The sequence below is a fragment of the Fundulus heteroclitus genome, chromosome 1 (assembly GCF_011125445.2).
Source record: "Fundulus heteroclitus isolate FHET01 chromosome 1, MU-UCD_Fhet_4.1, whole genome shotgun sequence".
Classification (NCBI taxonomy): domain Eukaryota; kingdom Metazoa; phylum Chordata; class Actinopteri; order Cyprinodontiformes; family Fundulidae; genus Fundulus; species Fundulus heteroclitus.
In genome coordinates, this window is record NC_046361.1 from 40413358 (window position 1) to 40428096 (window position 14739).

Consider the following 14739-nt stretch of genomic DNA (forward strand, 5'->3'; position numbering starts at 1 on the left):
TTTGATATATGTGTGATGTAATTTAAAAATCACTTTAGTTGTTGCTTTGCAGAGGGAGACGATCTGTGTAGCTGAATATATCAATAAAACATGACAAACACTAGAAACTGGTATTTTTGTGATTTATTTATTAGTTATACTATCATAGTTTGTTTTTATCATCAAAACCATGATCGTAATCAAACATGTGAGTTTTCAGGTAACCCTAGCAAGTGAAGTCCTGAAACTTTCAGGATGGTAACTACAGACAGAAGAACAAGTTGCAACTTCAGAAAACACTTTTCAGAAAGAAGCAAAGAAAACATTTTTGTTTTTCAAGATATCCCTTCCTGTACACCACGTGTCAAACTCAAGGCCCACAGATAAAATCCGACCCACCAAGGCAATTTATCTGGCCCTCAAGAGCCAAAAAAGGCCTGACATGTCATAAAGTAGAGGCATATATCCCTTTAAAGTGTATAAAGTGGCTAAAACTGAGCCTCCTGTAGCGAATGTTGATTTTTTTAACTGTGTAGTAACAGCATCATGCCACTAGATGTCAGCTTTTCCACAAAACATTAAAACAACCCAGAAATGTCCAAAAAGAGAAGAAGTGATGCATAATGATGAGTTTAAAGTGTAACTCACCCCAACATCAACTTTTGCAGACAAACAGTTTAAGTTGGACCTAAGGGTGCTACTTACTTTCAGAAATAAACAGAGTAAAAACAATTTATTCAAAGAGATTCCTTCCTATACACTCTTTATGGTGAAATGTGATTGGCTCAGAGAACAGGAGGCTTGAAAACTGAGCATAGACATCATATACGTAGACGCGTCATAGGGCGCAGGTTTGCACGTCAACGTCACCGCCATATTGTATGTGGCAGAAAAAAGTTGAGTTCTGTTATTGTGAACGTGGATCAGAGAAGATGCATCATTCCTGTGCTGCAATAAATATACACACACACACACACACACACACACACACACATATATATATATATATATATATATATATATATATATATATATATATATATATATATATATATATATATATATATATATATGTGTGTGTGTGTGTGCGTGTGTGTGAATGTGTTATGAATATGATCAATTTGTTAAATCTAAACATTGTGGTCTTCATTATTTCATAAAACCGTGTCACACGTGAACCTTTAGGAACAGACTTTTTGGGTGGGTATTAAAGAGGTAAAAATAATAATATGAGGAAAAAAAAGTCCTAGGTCAAGAAAGTAAAAATAAACAAACAAACACAAAAGTGATAATGTTATGATAAAAACATCATATTGTGAGAATTAAGGGGGAACATTTCCAGAATAATCACAGTTTGCAGAATTATTTCACTCCTGGAGTAATAGGGCCAGGTTAGATTATTTTAAATATTTTTATTCTTTAGGAGAATAAATTCAGGAGAATGAAGCTAAAGGGATACGAAAATAAACTTGTAATATTACAAAAAAAATACTACGAATACAAAGTATATTCAGAGATTAAAGTCCCTCTGATACTGTTTAAGTGACTGAGTAACTGCAGATTTGCCACATTTAAGATGGCGGACGCTCTGACGCATCGCAGCATAGGCAGAACCCGCCCAATGACGCGTCTACTCTATTATGTCTATGAAACTGAGGACTGCAATCAAACCCTTTTATAAAGGAAGTCTTGTTACGTCTGATTGAGCAGGTTGATTTAATTGCATTTGACCCAGGGAGATTATTCACTGGATAAAGTTGCACCCATCACTGCCCAAAAATTGTCCTTGGACATCTGGACTGAAATGGACTTGAATCTGGTCTAAAGGTGAAACTAAAATGTAGAAATGTTTATTAAATACAACATTAATTTGTCAACAAGTGCAGATTCTTTTAGATCTTTGAATTCAATTCAATTCAATTCAATTCAATTGTATTTATATAGCGCCAAATCATGAAACATGTCATCTCAAGGCACTTTACAAAATCAAGTTCAATCAGATTATACAGATTGGTCAAAAATGTCCTATATAAGGAAACCAGTTGATTGCATCAAAGTCCCGACAAGCAGCATTCACTCCTGGGGAACCGTAGAGCCACAGGGACAGTCGTCTGCATTGTTGATGGCTTTGCAGCAATCCCTCATACTGAGCAAGCATGAAGCGACAGTGGGAAGAAAAACTCCCCATTAACGGGAAGTAAAACCTCCGGCAGAATCGGGCTCAGTATAAACGGTCATCTACCTCGACCGACTGGGGTTACAGAAGACAGAGCTGAGACACAACAAGAGAGACAAACAAGCACAGAAGCACACATTGATCTAGTAATCTGTTCTACATTAGATGGTACTGGCGGGTGAGCCGTCTTCTCTGGATGATGTCACAGTTAACAGAACGCCAGACCAGGTGTACCTACTATGAAGAAAAAGAGAGAGAGCAAAAAGTTAAAAGCTGAAATGACGACAGTCATTTCAATGTAATACAATGCAAAACTGGAGAACAGTAGACTGAAGAACAGTAGAAATCAGTAGAGTGAGAAAATTAGACCCTGATGTCCTCCAGTAGCCTATGCCTATCACAGCACAACTATAGAGATAGCTCAGGGTAACATGAGCCACTCTAACTATAAGCTTTGTCAAAAAGGAAAGTTTTAAGATTAGTCTTAAAAGTAGACGGGGTGTCTGCCTCACGGACCAAAACTGGGAGTTGGTTCCACAGGAGAGGAGCCTGATAGCTAAAGGATCTGCCTCCCATTCTACTTTTAGAGACTCTAGGAACCACCAGCAGACCTGCAGTCTGAGAGCGAAGTGCTCTGTTAGGAACATACGGGGTAATCAGAGCTCTGATATATGATGGAGCTTGATTATTAAGGGCTTTATACGTTAGAGTTTGAGGAAGATTTATTATTAACATGGACAAACTGGAATCTGTCCGACAGATAAGATTTAAACCAGCCTAATGCTTTTTCCTTAATCCCTACAGTATGCTCAAGTCTTTGTAGGAGAATATTGTGATCAACTGTATCAAATGCAGCACTGAGATCTAACAGGACAAGTATAGACACAAGTCCATTATCTGAGGCCATGAGAATGTCATTAGTGACCTTCACCAGAGCTGTTTCAGTGCTATGATGAGCTCTAAAGCCTGACTGAAACTCCTCAAGTAGGTCATTACTTTGTAAATGTTCACATAGTTGATTAGCAACTACTTTCTCAAGAATTTTAGATAAGAAAAGAAGATTAGATATAGGTCTGTAATTTACTAACTCATCTTGATCAAGAGATGGTTTCTTAAGTAAAGGTTTAATAACAGCTACTTTAAAAGCCTGTGGTACATATCCATTTACCAAGGATAGATTAATCATGTCTAAAATAGGACCACTGATCAGAGGGAATACCTCCTTAAACAACTTGGTTGGGATTGGGTCTAACATACAGGTAGAAGGTTTAGATGAAGCTAAAATTTTAGATAGCTCAGAAAGCTCTACTGCTTTTAAACAGTTCAGACACTGCGCAGGTTCTAAAGATTCCTCCAATGCTGCCTCACTTACTGAGGACGAGGTAATCATGTTTGGGAGGATGCCAATTATTTTATTTTTAATGGAATCAATTTTATTTATGAAGAATCCCATAAAATCATTACTACTAAGAGCTAAGGGAATAGATGGATCAACAGAGCTTTGACTCTGCGTAAATTTGGCAACTGTACTGAAGAGAAATCTAGGATTATTATTATTCTCCTCAATTAATGATGAAAAATATGCTGCTCTAACTCTGCGAAGGGTAAATCTTTGGTAGGGTCTTTGTTAAATCAAAAATCTTTGGTCTAGTGGTGTAATGCTCATACAAAGAACTCAGCGGTAAGACCCGAGGAGGCGGACTCTGCGTTTACATCAATAACACCTGGTGTAAAAACGCTACAATAATCACAAGTTTTTGCTCTCCTGACATCGAGACCCTGATTATTAGCTGCAGACCTTTTTATCTGCCTAGAGAGTTTACTGTGGTTATTATCACAGCGGTGTATGTTCCTCCGAGCGCTAATACAAAAGAGGCTATGAGTGTTCTCTACCGGACTATCTCAGAGCTGCAATCTGCACATAAAGATTGGGTTTTCATTATTGCTGGGGATTTTAACCAGGCAAATATGAAAACTGTTCTCCCTCATTTCTACCAACATGTGGATTTTGCAAATCAGGGAGAAAACACTCTAGACTTAGTTTATACAAATATTAAAGGCGTATTGAAGGCAGCCCCCCGCCCCCACCTGGGCACTTCAGACCATCTTTCTGTTATGCTAATTCCTGCATACAAGCCCCTGCTGATCAGAGCTAAACCTGTAGTGAGGCAGGTGAGGGTGTGGACTGAGAGAGCAATGGAGGCGCTGCAGGACTGTTTTGAATGCTCTGACTGGGACATGTTTAAAGATGCAGCAACTTATGAGGACAAAACTGACATTGATGAGTACACCATGACTGTGTCTGCCTACATCAACAAATGCATTGAGGACGTCAGTACCACAAAGACCATCATCACCCGAGCGAATCAACAACCCTGGGTCACTGAGGAGGTCCATCGAGCGCCAAAAGCACGGAACTCAGCCTTCAAGTCTGGTGACAAGGAGGCTCTGAGGACAGCGAGAGCCAACTTGAACCGTGCCATCGGGTTAGCAAAGCGGAACCACAGTCAGAAAATCCAGGAGCTTTTCCATGACGACAGCAACACCAGGAGCATGTGGAAAGGCATACGGGCAATCACCGAATACAACACCCTCTCCCCCTCGGTGGGTGAAGTTGATGCTGACTTCCTTAACTGACTAAATAACTTCTTTGGGAGGTTTGAGGCATTAAACAGCACTCCAGCAGTGAAAGCTGTTCCCCATCAGGAAGAGGAGGTCCTCTGCCTTGACACTGCCGATGTGTGGAAGACTTTGAGGAGAGTCAACCCGCGGAAGGCCCCAGGTCCAGACAACATACCTGGGCGGGTGCTAAAGGAGTGTGCAGGTCAGCTGGCTGGTGTCCTCACAGACATTTTTAACACCTCGCTGGACCAAGCTTCAGTGCCAGCATGCTTTAAGTCTGCCTCCATCATTCCGGTGCCGAAGAAACCTCAAATCACCTGTTTCAACGACTACCGGCCTGTTGCACTGACTCCTATCATGATGAAGTGCTTTGAAAGGCTGGTAAAGGAACACATCGTCTCCAGTCTCCCCCCAACACCCTTTTCAGTTTGCCTACCGACGGAACCGCTCCACTGAGGACGCCATCTCCTCTGCTCTTCACCTGAGCCTGGCACACCTGGAGGAGAAGAACACGCACGTGCGGTTGCTGTTCCTGGACTGCAGTTTGACGTTTAACACCATCATCCCACAGCACCTGGTGAATTTTGCTGACGACACAACGGTGGTGGGCCTGATCAGAGACGACAATGACCAGGACTACAGAGAGGAGGTGGAGCAGCTGGTGGGCTGGTGCAGAGACAACAGCCTGATCCTGAACATGGAGAAGACGGAGGAGATCATCGTCAACTTCAGGAAGAACCAGCCTCACCACTTCTAATCAACAGATCAGCTGTGGAGGTGGTCGGCAGCACCAAGTTCCTGGGGGTGCACATCACGGACAACCTCACCTGGTCTGTGAACACCACGTCACTGGTGAAGAGGGCACAGAAGCGCTTGTACTTCATGAGGAGGATGAGGAGAGCCCGCCTGCCCCCGCCCATCCTCACAACCTTCTACAGAAGCACCATAGAGAGCATTCTGACCAGCTGTCTCTCTGTGTGGTGTGGAGGCTGCAGCGCCTCCGACTGGAAGAACGTGAGGAGAGTGGTGAGGACAGCAGAAGGGATCATCAGGGCTCCTCTTCCCTCCATAAAAGACATTTCATCTCAGCGCTGCGTGTCCCGAGCCCGTAACATCATCAGGGACCCCTCACACCCCCACCATGGACTGTTCTCCCTGTTGCCTCCTGGGAAGAGGTTCCGCAGCATCCGCTGCAGGTCCACCAGGTTCTGCAAAAGCTTTTTCCCTGCTGCCATCAGACTGTTTTACTGCTGCTGAACTGCTGAACTACAACCCATAAACTCTGCACAACATTTGCATATTTGCACATTTTGCATCATTGCACCTCCATCTAGCATTACAAATGCTGCCGAACTCTTAGTTTCAAATGCATTCTTGCACAAATGCCCTTTGCACAATCGAATTCTGTACATACAAATTTTTTTTTTTAAATACTCACCTGTACACAGTGACTTTCTCCTGCATAGTTTACATTTCAATTGTTTTACTTTTAAATCACTGCTGCACCTTATACTGTATTTTAAATCTACTGTAAATTACAAGCTGTATTCTTGCACAAATGCCCTTGCACAATCAATTCTGCACATACAAATGGTTTTAAAAATACTTACCTGTACACTGTGACTCCTCCTGCATTGTCTACATTCAAACTGTTTACTTTTAAATCACTGCTGCACCTTATACTGCAATTTACAAGCTGCATGCTACAAAATTTCGTTCTGCACGCAAAATGACAAATAAAGTTGTCTAATTCTAAGTCTAAGTCATAGTTTGGACCCCATAATTCAGCCAGACAACAGGGGTGTTAATTAATTTATTTAAAATAAGCAGGTTAAGCTCAATCATGAAACTGCCGGGGGCGTACACAGGAACCACTGTGGGGGGTGGGGGGTGGTGAGAGGTTAGTGGCTGAGCAAATGCAGTGGAGATGACAAAACACTGAATAAAAGCCATTAATGGTCTCAGAGTCCTGGGCGTTGAACAGGAACTGATCTGTGGGTCTGAGGCCTCCAATAAAGTGCTGGAAAGGATGCAGCTGGCAGCACAGACGTTGAGCTCAGCAGGAGCAGAAACAGGGCTTGGCAGGTAGGAACTAAAAATCAAGGCAATGGTCAGAACAATGAGACAGATGCAGGCAGAGGTTTGGGCAAAGGGCAAAATCGAGGGTCAGTGTCCAGATCTCAGAGTCCAAAGAGGACAAGACAAGGCTGGGAAATCCAAAGAACAAACAGGGTCACAACTTGGCAAAGCAATCAAGGACTGCTGGATGGTCAACTCACACTATGGCTTTCAAGAATCTGGCAGAGACTGGCTGTGAGAACAAGGCTTAAATAGGCAGCGTGGCAGGTGAAACTCACGATGAGCTCAGCGCAGGTGCTGCTGCCCAACTAATCAGTGGAGCAGAACACAGGAGAGCAGCTCACAGCCAGTGAATGATCCTTCCTGTCTACTGGTGGCGGTAATGCACTAAAAGCAGTCTGCCAACCAACATTGAATCAAAAAAGAAGAAGAAGAAGCAGCCAGGGAATCAAAACACTCGAGCACAGGGAGAGCTTTGTAATGATTTCCTTGTGTCCAGAAATTATATTTAAAATTAATTGTATTAATGGTTGTGAATGATAAGCCACCAAACCAGTAAAAAATAACATTAGCAATAAAATGATATAACTGTAAAAACACAGAATCATCAAATAAATATTTTAGAACTCGTACGAGAATAAAAAAGGCAAACTTAAACTATTGTTGACATGGAATCAGTCCATTTTTTTCATGGTTTGATATTTTTATGCAAAATATTTAAAGATGCTGATGCACATTTCACTGACAGTGAAAGACCTTCATGCAAATGAGTCATTTGAGAGGCAGCATGTAAATGAAGCCACTTTGAATTGATCAGATTTCTCAGCATGTATCAGGCTGAATGTGTAAAGCCTAAGATGCAAACAGTTTGCATCTTTCTTTTGCATGTGCGTGACCACATTGTGATAAATAAATTCAGCAGCTGCAGCTCTGCAGTCACCATCTGAAGGAGCTGGAGGGAAAGATCCAGGATGGAGGTTTTTGAGTTCTTCACAGCTGTAACAGGCAAGTTTTAGACTTCAAACACTTTGTTACATCATGTTGTTGTTTTCCTCTTTAGGGCTAATTAAGATTAATCAAAAACATTTTGAAGCTTTTCTTTAAAATTAATAAATCGGTCGATCAGGATACCAGAGCCACTGGGAAGCTTTTCATAGATCATGTTAATGTGACGATGCAGAAGACTTAGACTTAGACAACTTTATTTGTCATTTTTATGCACAGAGTGCGTACAGAACGAAATTTCCTTGCATACAGCTTGTAAATGATATAGAAGCTGAGGAAACAGCAGGTCTGGCAGTTTTATCAACAGCTCTGTAATGCCTTCAAGCTCAGCACACCTAAAAGTTTCCTTTTCCCTTTTTAAATCAGAATAATTAGCAGATGTTTCACTCCAGACCACAGATAGATACCCCTGGTTGAAGCTTAGTTCTCAAACATTTCTCAAACAAGTCTGATTTAGCATTCTTTAGTTAACCTACTCTTTTCTAGATTTCCTAGAACCTGAGTATGCTATTTCCAGATATGTGCAGAATTATTTCTGCTTGTAAATTTGACCTTTTCTGTCTGGTTATCATTTGTATTTTAGGTTTTGTTATATTTCACTTTCGTGTGAATGTGCATTCTTCCACATGCCTGCTACTTCACTGCTGGTACGCCTGAATTTCCCCTCTGAGGGAAAATAAAATATAATTCTATTCTAATTTTACAAACCTTAAGAAATGTAATGCTTTTCTTTCTTCATGTGATTGCAAAGGAAGCTTCAGAAACAGTCTAATATGAATAAACTGTTGATTGTTATCAGTTACATTTTAACCCGTATGAGCTGAACTGTCCAGCAGACCATCAGGCAGAGATGCATTTGAAGCGTTCAGCTCAGCGATACGTCGCCTTCATTTAACCAGTGTCTTCATGTGTCTGTGTTGCAGTGCTGTTTGCTGCTTCCTCTCCGGCTGAACGGCAGTTTTATTTTGTTAACGAGCTGAAGAACTGGACTGAAGCTCAGACTTACTGCAGAGAACAACACACAGACCTGGTGACGATACGCAGCCAGGAGAACTTGACGACCCTGATTGACATGGTTAAACCGGACGATATGGTCAACATGAAGGACGGTTACGAAAATGTAACTTCAGTTACTTTAGTCTGGTCTCTGCTCTAAATATGGTGATGGAGTACAAGTTTATTATATTAATAATAATAATGATAATGAAGCCCTTGGTTGTCTGTGGCTGTTTCACCTCAGAATAGTAGATTTTATTCATAGTTACGTCTTAAAACTCTAAAACTCAAAGCAATCACTGGACTTTATGATGACTGGTGTTTCTCAACCTTTGACATTAAACAGTGATGAATAAAGATCCTGATTCCTGATGAATGCTGAAGAAGGACCGGTGCAGGAAACCTTGGTGTCAGCTGAATGTGAAATTTCTGCTGTTATCCAGGTTCACACTGTGCAATATCGTGTTGCCACAGTTGATATTATGAACTGATATTATGTTTTTAAGAATATCAGAGTCAGAACCTGTAAGCAGCTAATTTACATATTCTACTTCTGAATGCATTTATAAATCTAAATTTAAAGGCACATATGCTACTTAAATTAGATACTTTGCCCAGATTTTTACGCATTATGTTCAGGATAAAGTCTGCCTCCTGTTTATCAGTGGAACAGGAAGGATGTCTTTTAACACCCTGGTCTGATGTGTTGTTTGCAGCGGGCCTGGATCGGACTGATTAGTGACGCGAACAGCTGGGAGTGGTCGATGTCTGATCCAAATTTCTTTCAGAACGCCGGCGACTTTGAGTACAGGAACTGGAGATCAGGACAACCAGACAACTCCCAGAAGCCTGAAAACTGTGTAAGGATGTATGATGATGGACTGTGGGATGACAATTCCTGTGAACAGTACGAAAGATTTGTGTGCGCTGACGTGAATGGTGAGGATCGTCTCCGAACATGAACAGTTAGCTCTAAACGTTCTGCGCTTTTTCCTCTCTGCCTGCAGTTATCTTGGCTTTATTCTTGTAAAGGTCTGCTTTCAGCATCACATTCACACATTCTGCCACAGACAGATCCGAGAGTGATTTTATCTGGGTTCTCATTTCAGGACAGAATGTAACATTCCTCCTCAGTGACATCTTTAAGCCCTGGCCTGAAGCTCAGGCCTACTGCAGAAAGGAGCACTCAGACCTGGCCACTGCCAGAAACATGGCGGAGAACGAGATGATAAAGCAGAAGATGCTACCGGGTCAGTTCGCCTGGATCGGTCTGCACAAAAGCTCCTGGACCTGGGTGGATGGCAGTAAACCCTTGTTTACTTTGTGGAAGACAACAGTACCCAACGACGGATATGTCTGTGCTGTAGCAAACATTAAAGATCATGGAAAATGGGATAACACTCCTTGTGACTGGAGCTTCCCGTTCTTTTGCTACGGTGGTGAGCCCTGATTTTTCATTTCTGTCATCAGACCATTTTTATTCTCAATGACAAAGTCAAGAGATGGCAGCTACAATCAGCCAGTGAGGAAAAGCTAAATCCTTCATTAAAAAAAGCAATTATTAGTATAAAATATCAATATTGCCCCTCTTTGGACTGTAGGACGGGCTTCACAGTTCTGGAGCTTACAGACACGGAGATCTTGAGCCGTTCCTGTTTGCAGACCATCCAGAGTCCAGTTTCTCCTTTCTGATGTCGATTCTTTTTAGCTCAGGCTTTCTACTGGACTTAGATCTGGGGAATGGGATAATCAAGAAAGAAGCTTGATTTTCTGACTACTGAACCATTTCTGTACTGGTTTTGGATCATGATCCTATTGAAAGATCCAGTAACAGCCCATGATGGCATGCACTCTGCAGAGTTTCCCAGGCCTACACAGATCCTCCACCATCCTTTCCAGGAGGTGCTAACATCAGACCCATGTAGGACAGAAAAGGCTTCTTCCTTGCATTTCCCCCAAACAACCATTATTCATGTAGATAACTTGTAATGGTTCTCATGGAGACCTGTTGACCCATAGATGCCACTGTTTGCTGGGGATCTCTGCGAGGGAGATCCAGAGATGGTTTCACCTACCTAACCATTCTCTCCCCTGTTTGTGGTAGAAAGATTAACTAATCGTGTCATGGTTCACTTTTAAAGGACTCAAATGCAGAAAAAAGTTTAGGTTGAAGGATTTTAATGGAAAGAAATGAAACAGGTCCAGAACAAGAAGATGAGCATGAAGGTTCGGGTAGGAGAGGAAGCAACACTGAGGCATGAAGCGCACAGACATGGATCAGGCAGCAGATGCAACCAGTGATGAGGGGAGAAAACTAGGCAGTTTATATACAGAGGGAGAGAGGAAAGAAGGAGGATATTTTACACGGGCAGAAGGGGAGGAAACAGCAGAAGAATACTTTACAGAGTAGAAAACAGAAGTTATTAAAGAATGAACAGAATTTACAAAATAAATCAACAAAAGTAAAAAATAAACCAACAGTAAAGGATAAAAAAAACAAAGAAAGCACAATCCAGGAACTTAAAGAACGAGTCAAGAACAAACACCTGGAGACTGGGACAAATACAACTTATTCTTTTCTTTTTAAATTATTATTCTGACTGAAGAGATGAGCAGGTTTAGGCTAACAAGATTTTTAGCCCAAGCTCTTTTTCCCCTCAAAACACATCAGCCTTGCTGAAATATATTAATTTTCCCCAAATGAATAGATCTGATTTAATTAAAGTTTGTATTGTTCAATATCTTTCATTGTGACATAGTGCTACTACCATGCAAAAGGAATTTAAATTAAGGCTTTTTAAAAATCTTCACCAGGTGTGCCAGTAATTGCAGAAAGTGATGGACGTGACGATCCAGGATGATGTTGCTTTTATAGAAAGTTTAGGAGCCGACCATTGCAGGGGCTCTGTAAGGTTTTAACTCACCACTAGTGATTGTGATATGACTGAAAATATGTTGAGGCCAGGATGATTAGCACTTCTGAGAATTTGGATCTTAATAAATCAGAGGCACACACAGTGCCATATAATTTCTGGTTGTGAACACGCTCCTTTAAGCGCAGCAAATGAAGAAAAAAACATTTTTATCCCATCTGCTACACCTACAGCTGGCTGGAAGAATGGGGTAACATAAAATTAAGGAGTCTAGTTGGTAAAATCATATTAAGGTTTATTAATAGGATTTTTAACAAAAAGAGACAACTTCTAACACGTTGTTAAACCAGATGAACACAAAAGATGGGAATTACATAAAACGTCTTCTCAGCTAAACAAACTCTACAAGAAAAGGAGAAAACTAAACTCAACATTCTCAGGTTCACAAAACAATAACCTGACCAAAACTAATATCTAATTATTCACAAAGTTCTCAAACCAAGAGTGTTTCACAAAATGCTCAACCAGCACATGGGAGCAAACAGTGTTAACTGCTAAGATGCAGCTCCATTGAATGTGGCTTTCAGAGTGTCTTTTAAAGGGTTGAGGAACGTCTGGTTTGGTCCATGGCTTCTGGAAATGGTCCACACAAGAGCTCAGTATGTTGGAGGCAGGTCCAATGTCCTTACAGCCAATCCCAGGAACGTGCTGCTACAGTCAGCTTTGCATGATCAAAGTAGAGCCCAGTCGGCACTACTGGGTGAAAAATCAGCAGCTGTAACACCATCTGACAACCACATAAGAACTCCTCCAGGTTGAAGAAAACATCCAGGAGACAACAGATGCACATCAAGAACCAGGATATAGAAACTCACTCGCAATTACCAGCAAATAAATCCATCTCCATTTGTTGTAAAGTTAATGAGGTCAGACTGATTCTTTATTGAAAGCACAAAATCATGACTATTCTCTGTTATTCCTCAGATAAACCAGAGAACATCCAGGAGAACATTCAGGTTCCAGTTTCAAGGCTAGCAGTGAAGCTGAAGCTGCAGAATCCCTTGTCTCTGGATCTGAATGATGTCGGTGTGCTGGAAGACCTGCTGGTGCGGGTACGATACCATTTATGTTTCTACCAGATTCCTCTAACTGCCTCCCTGTGGTTTATAAAGTTCAGATCTAAAAAAAAAAACAACAACAAAAAACGATTACCCAGTTTGCACAGAAAGGTCTTACTGGAAAGCATCTTCAAATGTCTGTGAATGTAGACAGAAGCTGCAAAAAAATGTTTGTCTCTGAAAAGCTCCATGTTGGAGCGACCAGGACCAGTTCCAGTCTGATGGTCTCACCAATCTTCCCTGAACAGCTGCACTTCGCCATCACCAGGCCTCTGGTACGGTTCTGGCTGAATATCTGACCCCTCTGCTTGGTGGAGCTGGTAGACTCCATCTAAACTGGTTGGTTTTCTGCCACAGACCACATTTCAAGCCTAGTCCAAACATTTTATCCCAGATGGTGGTCGGAGTTACAAGAAAGCCATTCCAGCTTAAAGTTGGCCTGATATCCATCATGAAAGCAGTGTGGTTGTGATCAAAGAGCCTTTCCACTGGTAGCCAAACAGTCCCACAGCATAATACTACCACCACCATGCTTAGCATTTGGTACACAGTTAGAATGCCTCGCCTTGACTCCTCCCAACACACTTACAGCTCAGTCTTCTGCTCATCTGACTTTGAGGGCAGCTCTTTTCATGGCGTGAAAACTTCTGCCAGGAACTCTAATGCAGACATTCAGAGCTTTTTCCTTCTGTGTCTCAGTTTAAGCAGAAACTGAAGGATGACAAACTGGAAGGAGACATCAGACTGAGCTGGAGGGGACAATCAGATGGAACGGTCTTCCGTAAGGACGGCTGAGGATGACCTTTCACCTGGAAGGATTTCATCTTTAGTAGATTTTCCTCTAATTTATACTTTTGATGGTTGTTTGCTCTTTTTGTGGTTTATACAGACATCCCAGTAAAGTCTACTTGTTTAAGTACTGAGCTCAGATTTGATTCGTTTCTCTCTGAAATCATTTATCTTTGTGGGATTCTGCTCATTTATCCTTGTTATGGCCAAAGCCTGTACCGCCTCCCTCCTCTTGCTTTTTTCTGTATTGCCATTCTATGTGGGAAGTTTCCTCCTATTATTACATCCCCAGTTGCTGATTGGCTGCCTCCTTCTACTGGTGGGATCAACGCTACCTGTCTAAAGGTGATTGGCTGCAGCGCCCCGGGAACGCAGCTACGAGGAGGCCAGTTGACTGAGAGCTCCAGCCTTCAGTCAGGGCTGTCAGAGTTTGGTTCCTTGTTGTTCTTCCTGTTTTCTAATGTTGTCTTACCTTAGTTTTGTAGCCAAGACACTCCAGTGGTGTTTTGAGCTCCTGGTTTTAGTTTTTGCGCTTTTGTAGTTTGGATTGCTGCAAAGCCATCAACAATGCAGACGACTGTCCACTGTGGCTCTACGCTCTTTCAGGAGGAGTGAATGCTGCTTGGAGAGACTTGATGCAACCTGCTGGGTTTCCTTAGAGAGGAAACTTTTTAATCTGTCTGGATGATTTGATTAAACTGACTTTGTAAACTGCCTCGAGATGATATGTTGCGTGTTGGCACTATATAAATAAAGTTGAATTGAGCTGAATATTTTGTTCACTTTTGGATCTTTCACTTCTGTCTGAGTATTAGTTACCAGTAGATGTTTTTTGCTGTATCTTAGATAATATTTCAGGAGAACTCTGATGATTGCTGCCTGTTGTTATTACTTTGCACTCCTACATTGAAAATAAATAGTCACCTTTTCTTTTTAAACAGTGTTTTGTTTTTTATGTTGCATCCACAACGAGCCGGAGCGTAGCAGCTCTGTCAATTTATCAAACTGCAGGAGCTGCGGATTAAAACGAATCAGCACAGATCAATCTTACACGGTGCAGAAGGGCTCATGTTGAGGAATGTGAATAATCGGTTTTCTGCAA

General features: G+C 41.6%; 1 protein-coding gene across 1 annotated transcript; it reads left to right on the plus strand.

Moving 5' to 3' along the window:
- Positions 1–7784: 7784 nt before the first annotated feature.
- On the plus strand, positions 7785–13995 carry LOC118563475 (C-type mannose receptor 2-like). The gene is made up of 6 exons (XM_036138497.1): positions 7785–7861; positions 8785–8981; positions 9574–9796; positions 9967–10296; positions 12715–12842; positions 13548–13995. The coding sequence occupies exons 1-6, from the start codon at positions 7828–7830 to the stop codon at positions 13641–13643; spliced, it is 1008 nt and encodes a 335-aa protein (XP_035994390.1). The 5' UTR covers positions 7785–7827; the 3' UTR covers positions 13644–13995.
- Positions 13996–14739: the final 744 nt, after the last annotated feature.

Coding starts and splice junctions, on each gene's coding strand:
- LOC118563475 (XM_036138497.1), top strand. CDS start 7,828: ATGGAGGTTTTTGAGTTCTTCACAGCTGTAACAG. Junction 9,797..9,966: donor TGTGTGCGCTGACGTGAATG/GTGAGGATCGTC, acceptor TTCTCATTTCAG/GACAGAATGTAACATTCCTC. Junction 10,297..12,714: donor CCCGTTCTTTTGCTACGGTG/GTGAGCCCTGAT, acceptor GTTATTCCTCAG/ATAAACCAGAGAACATCCAG.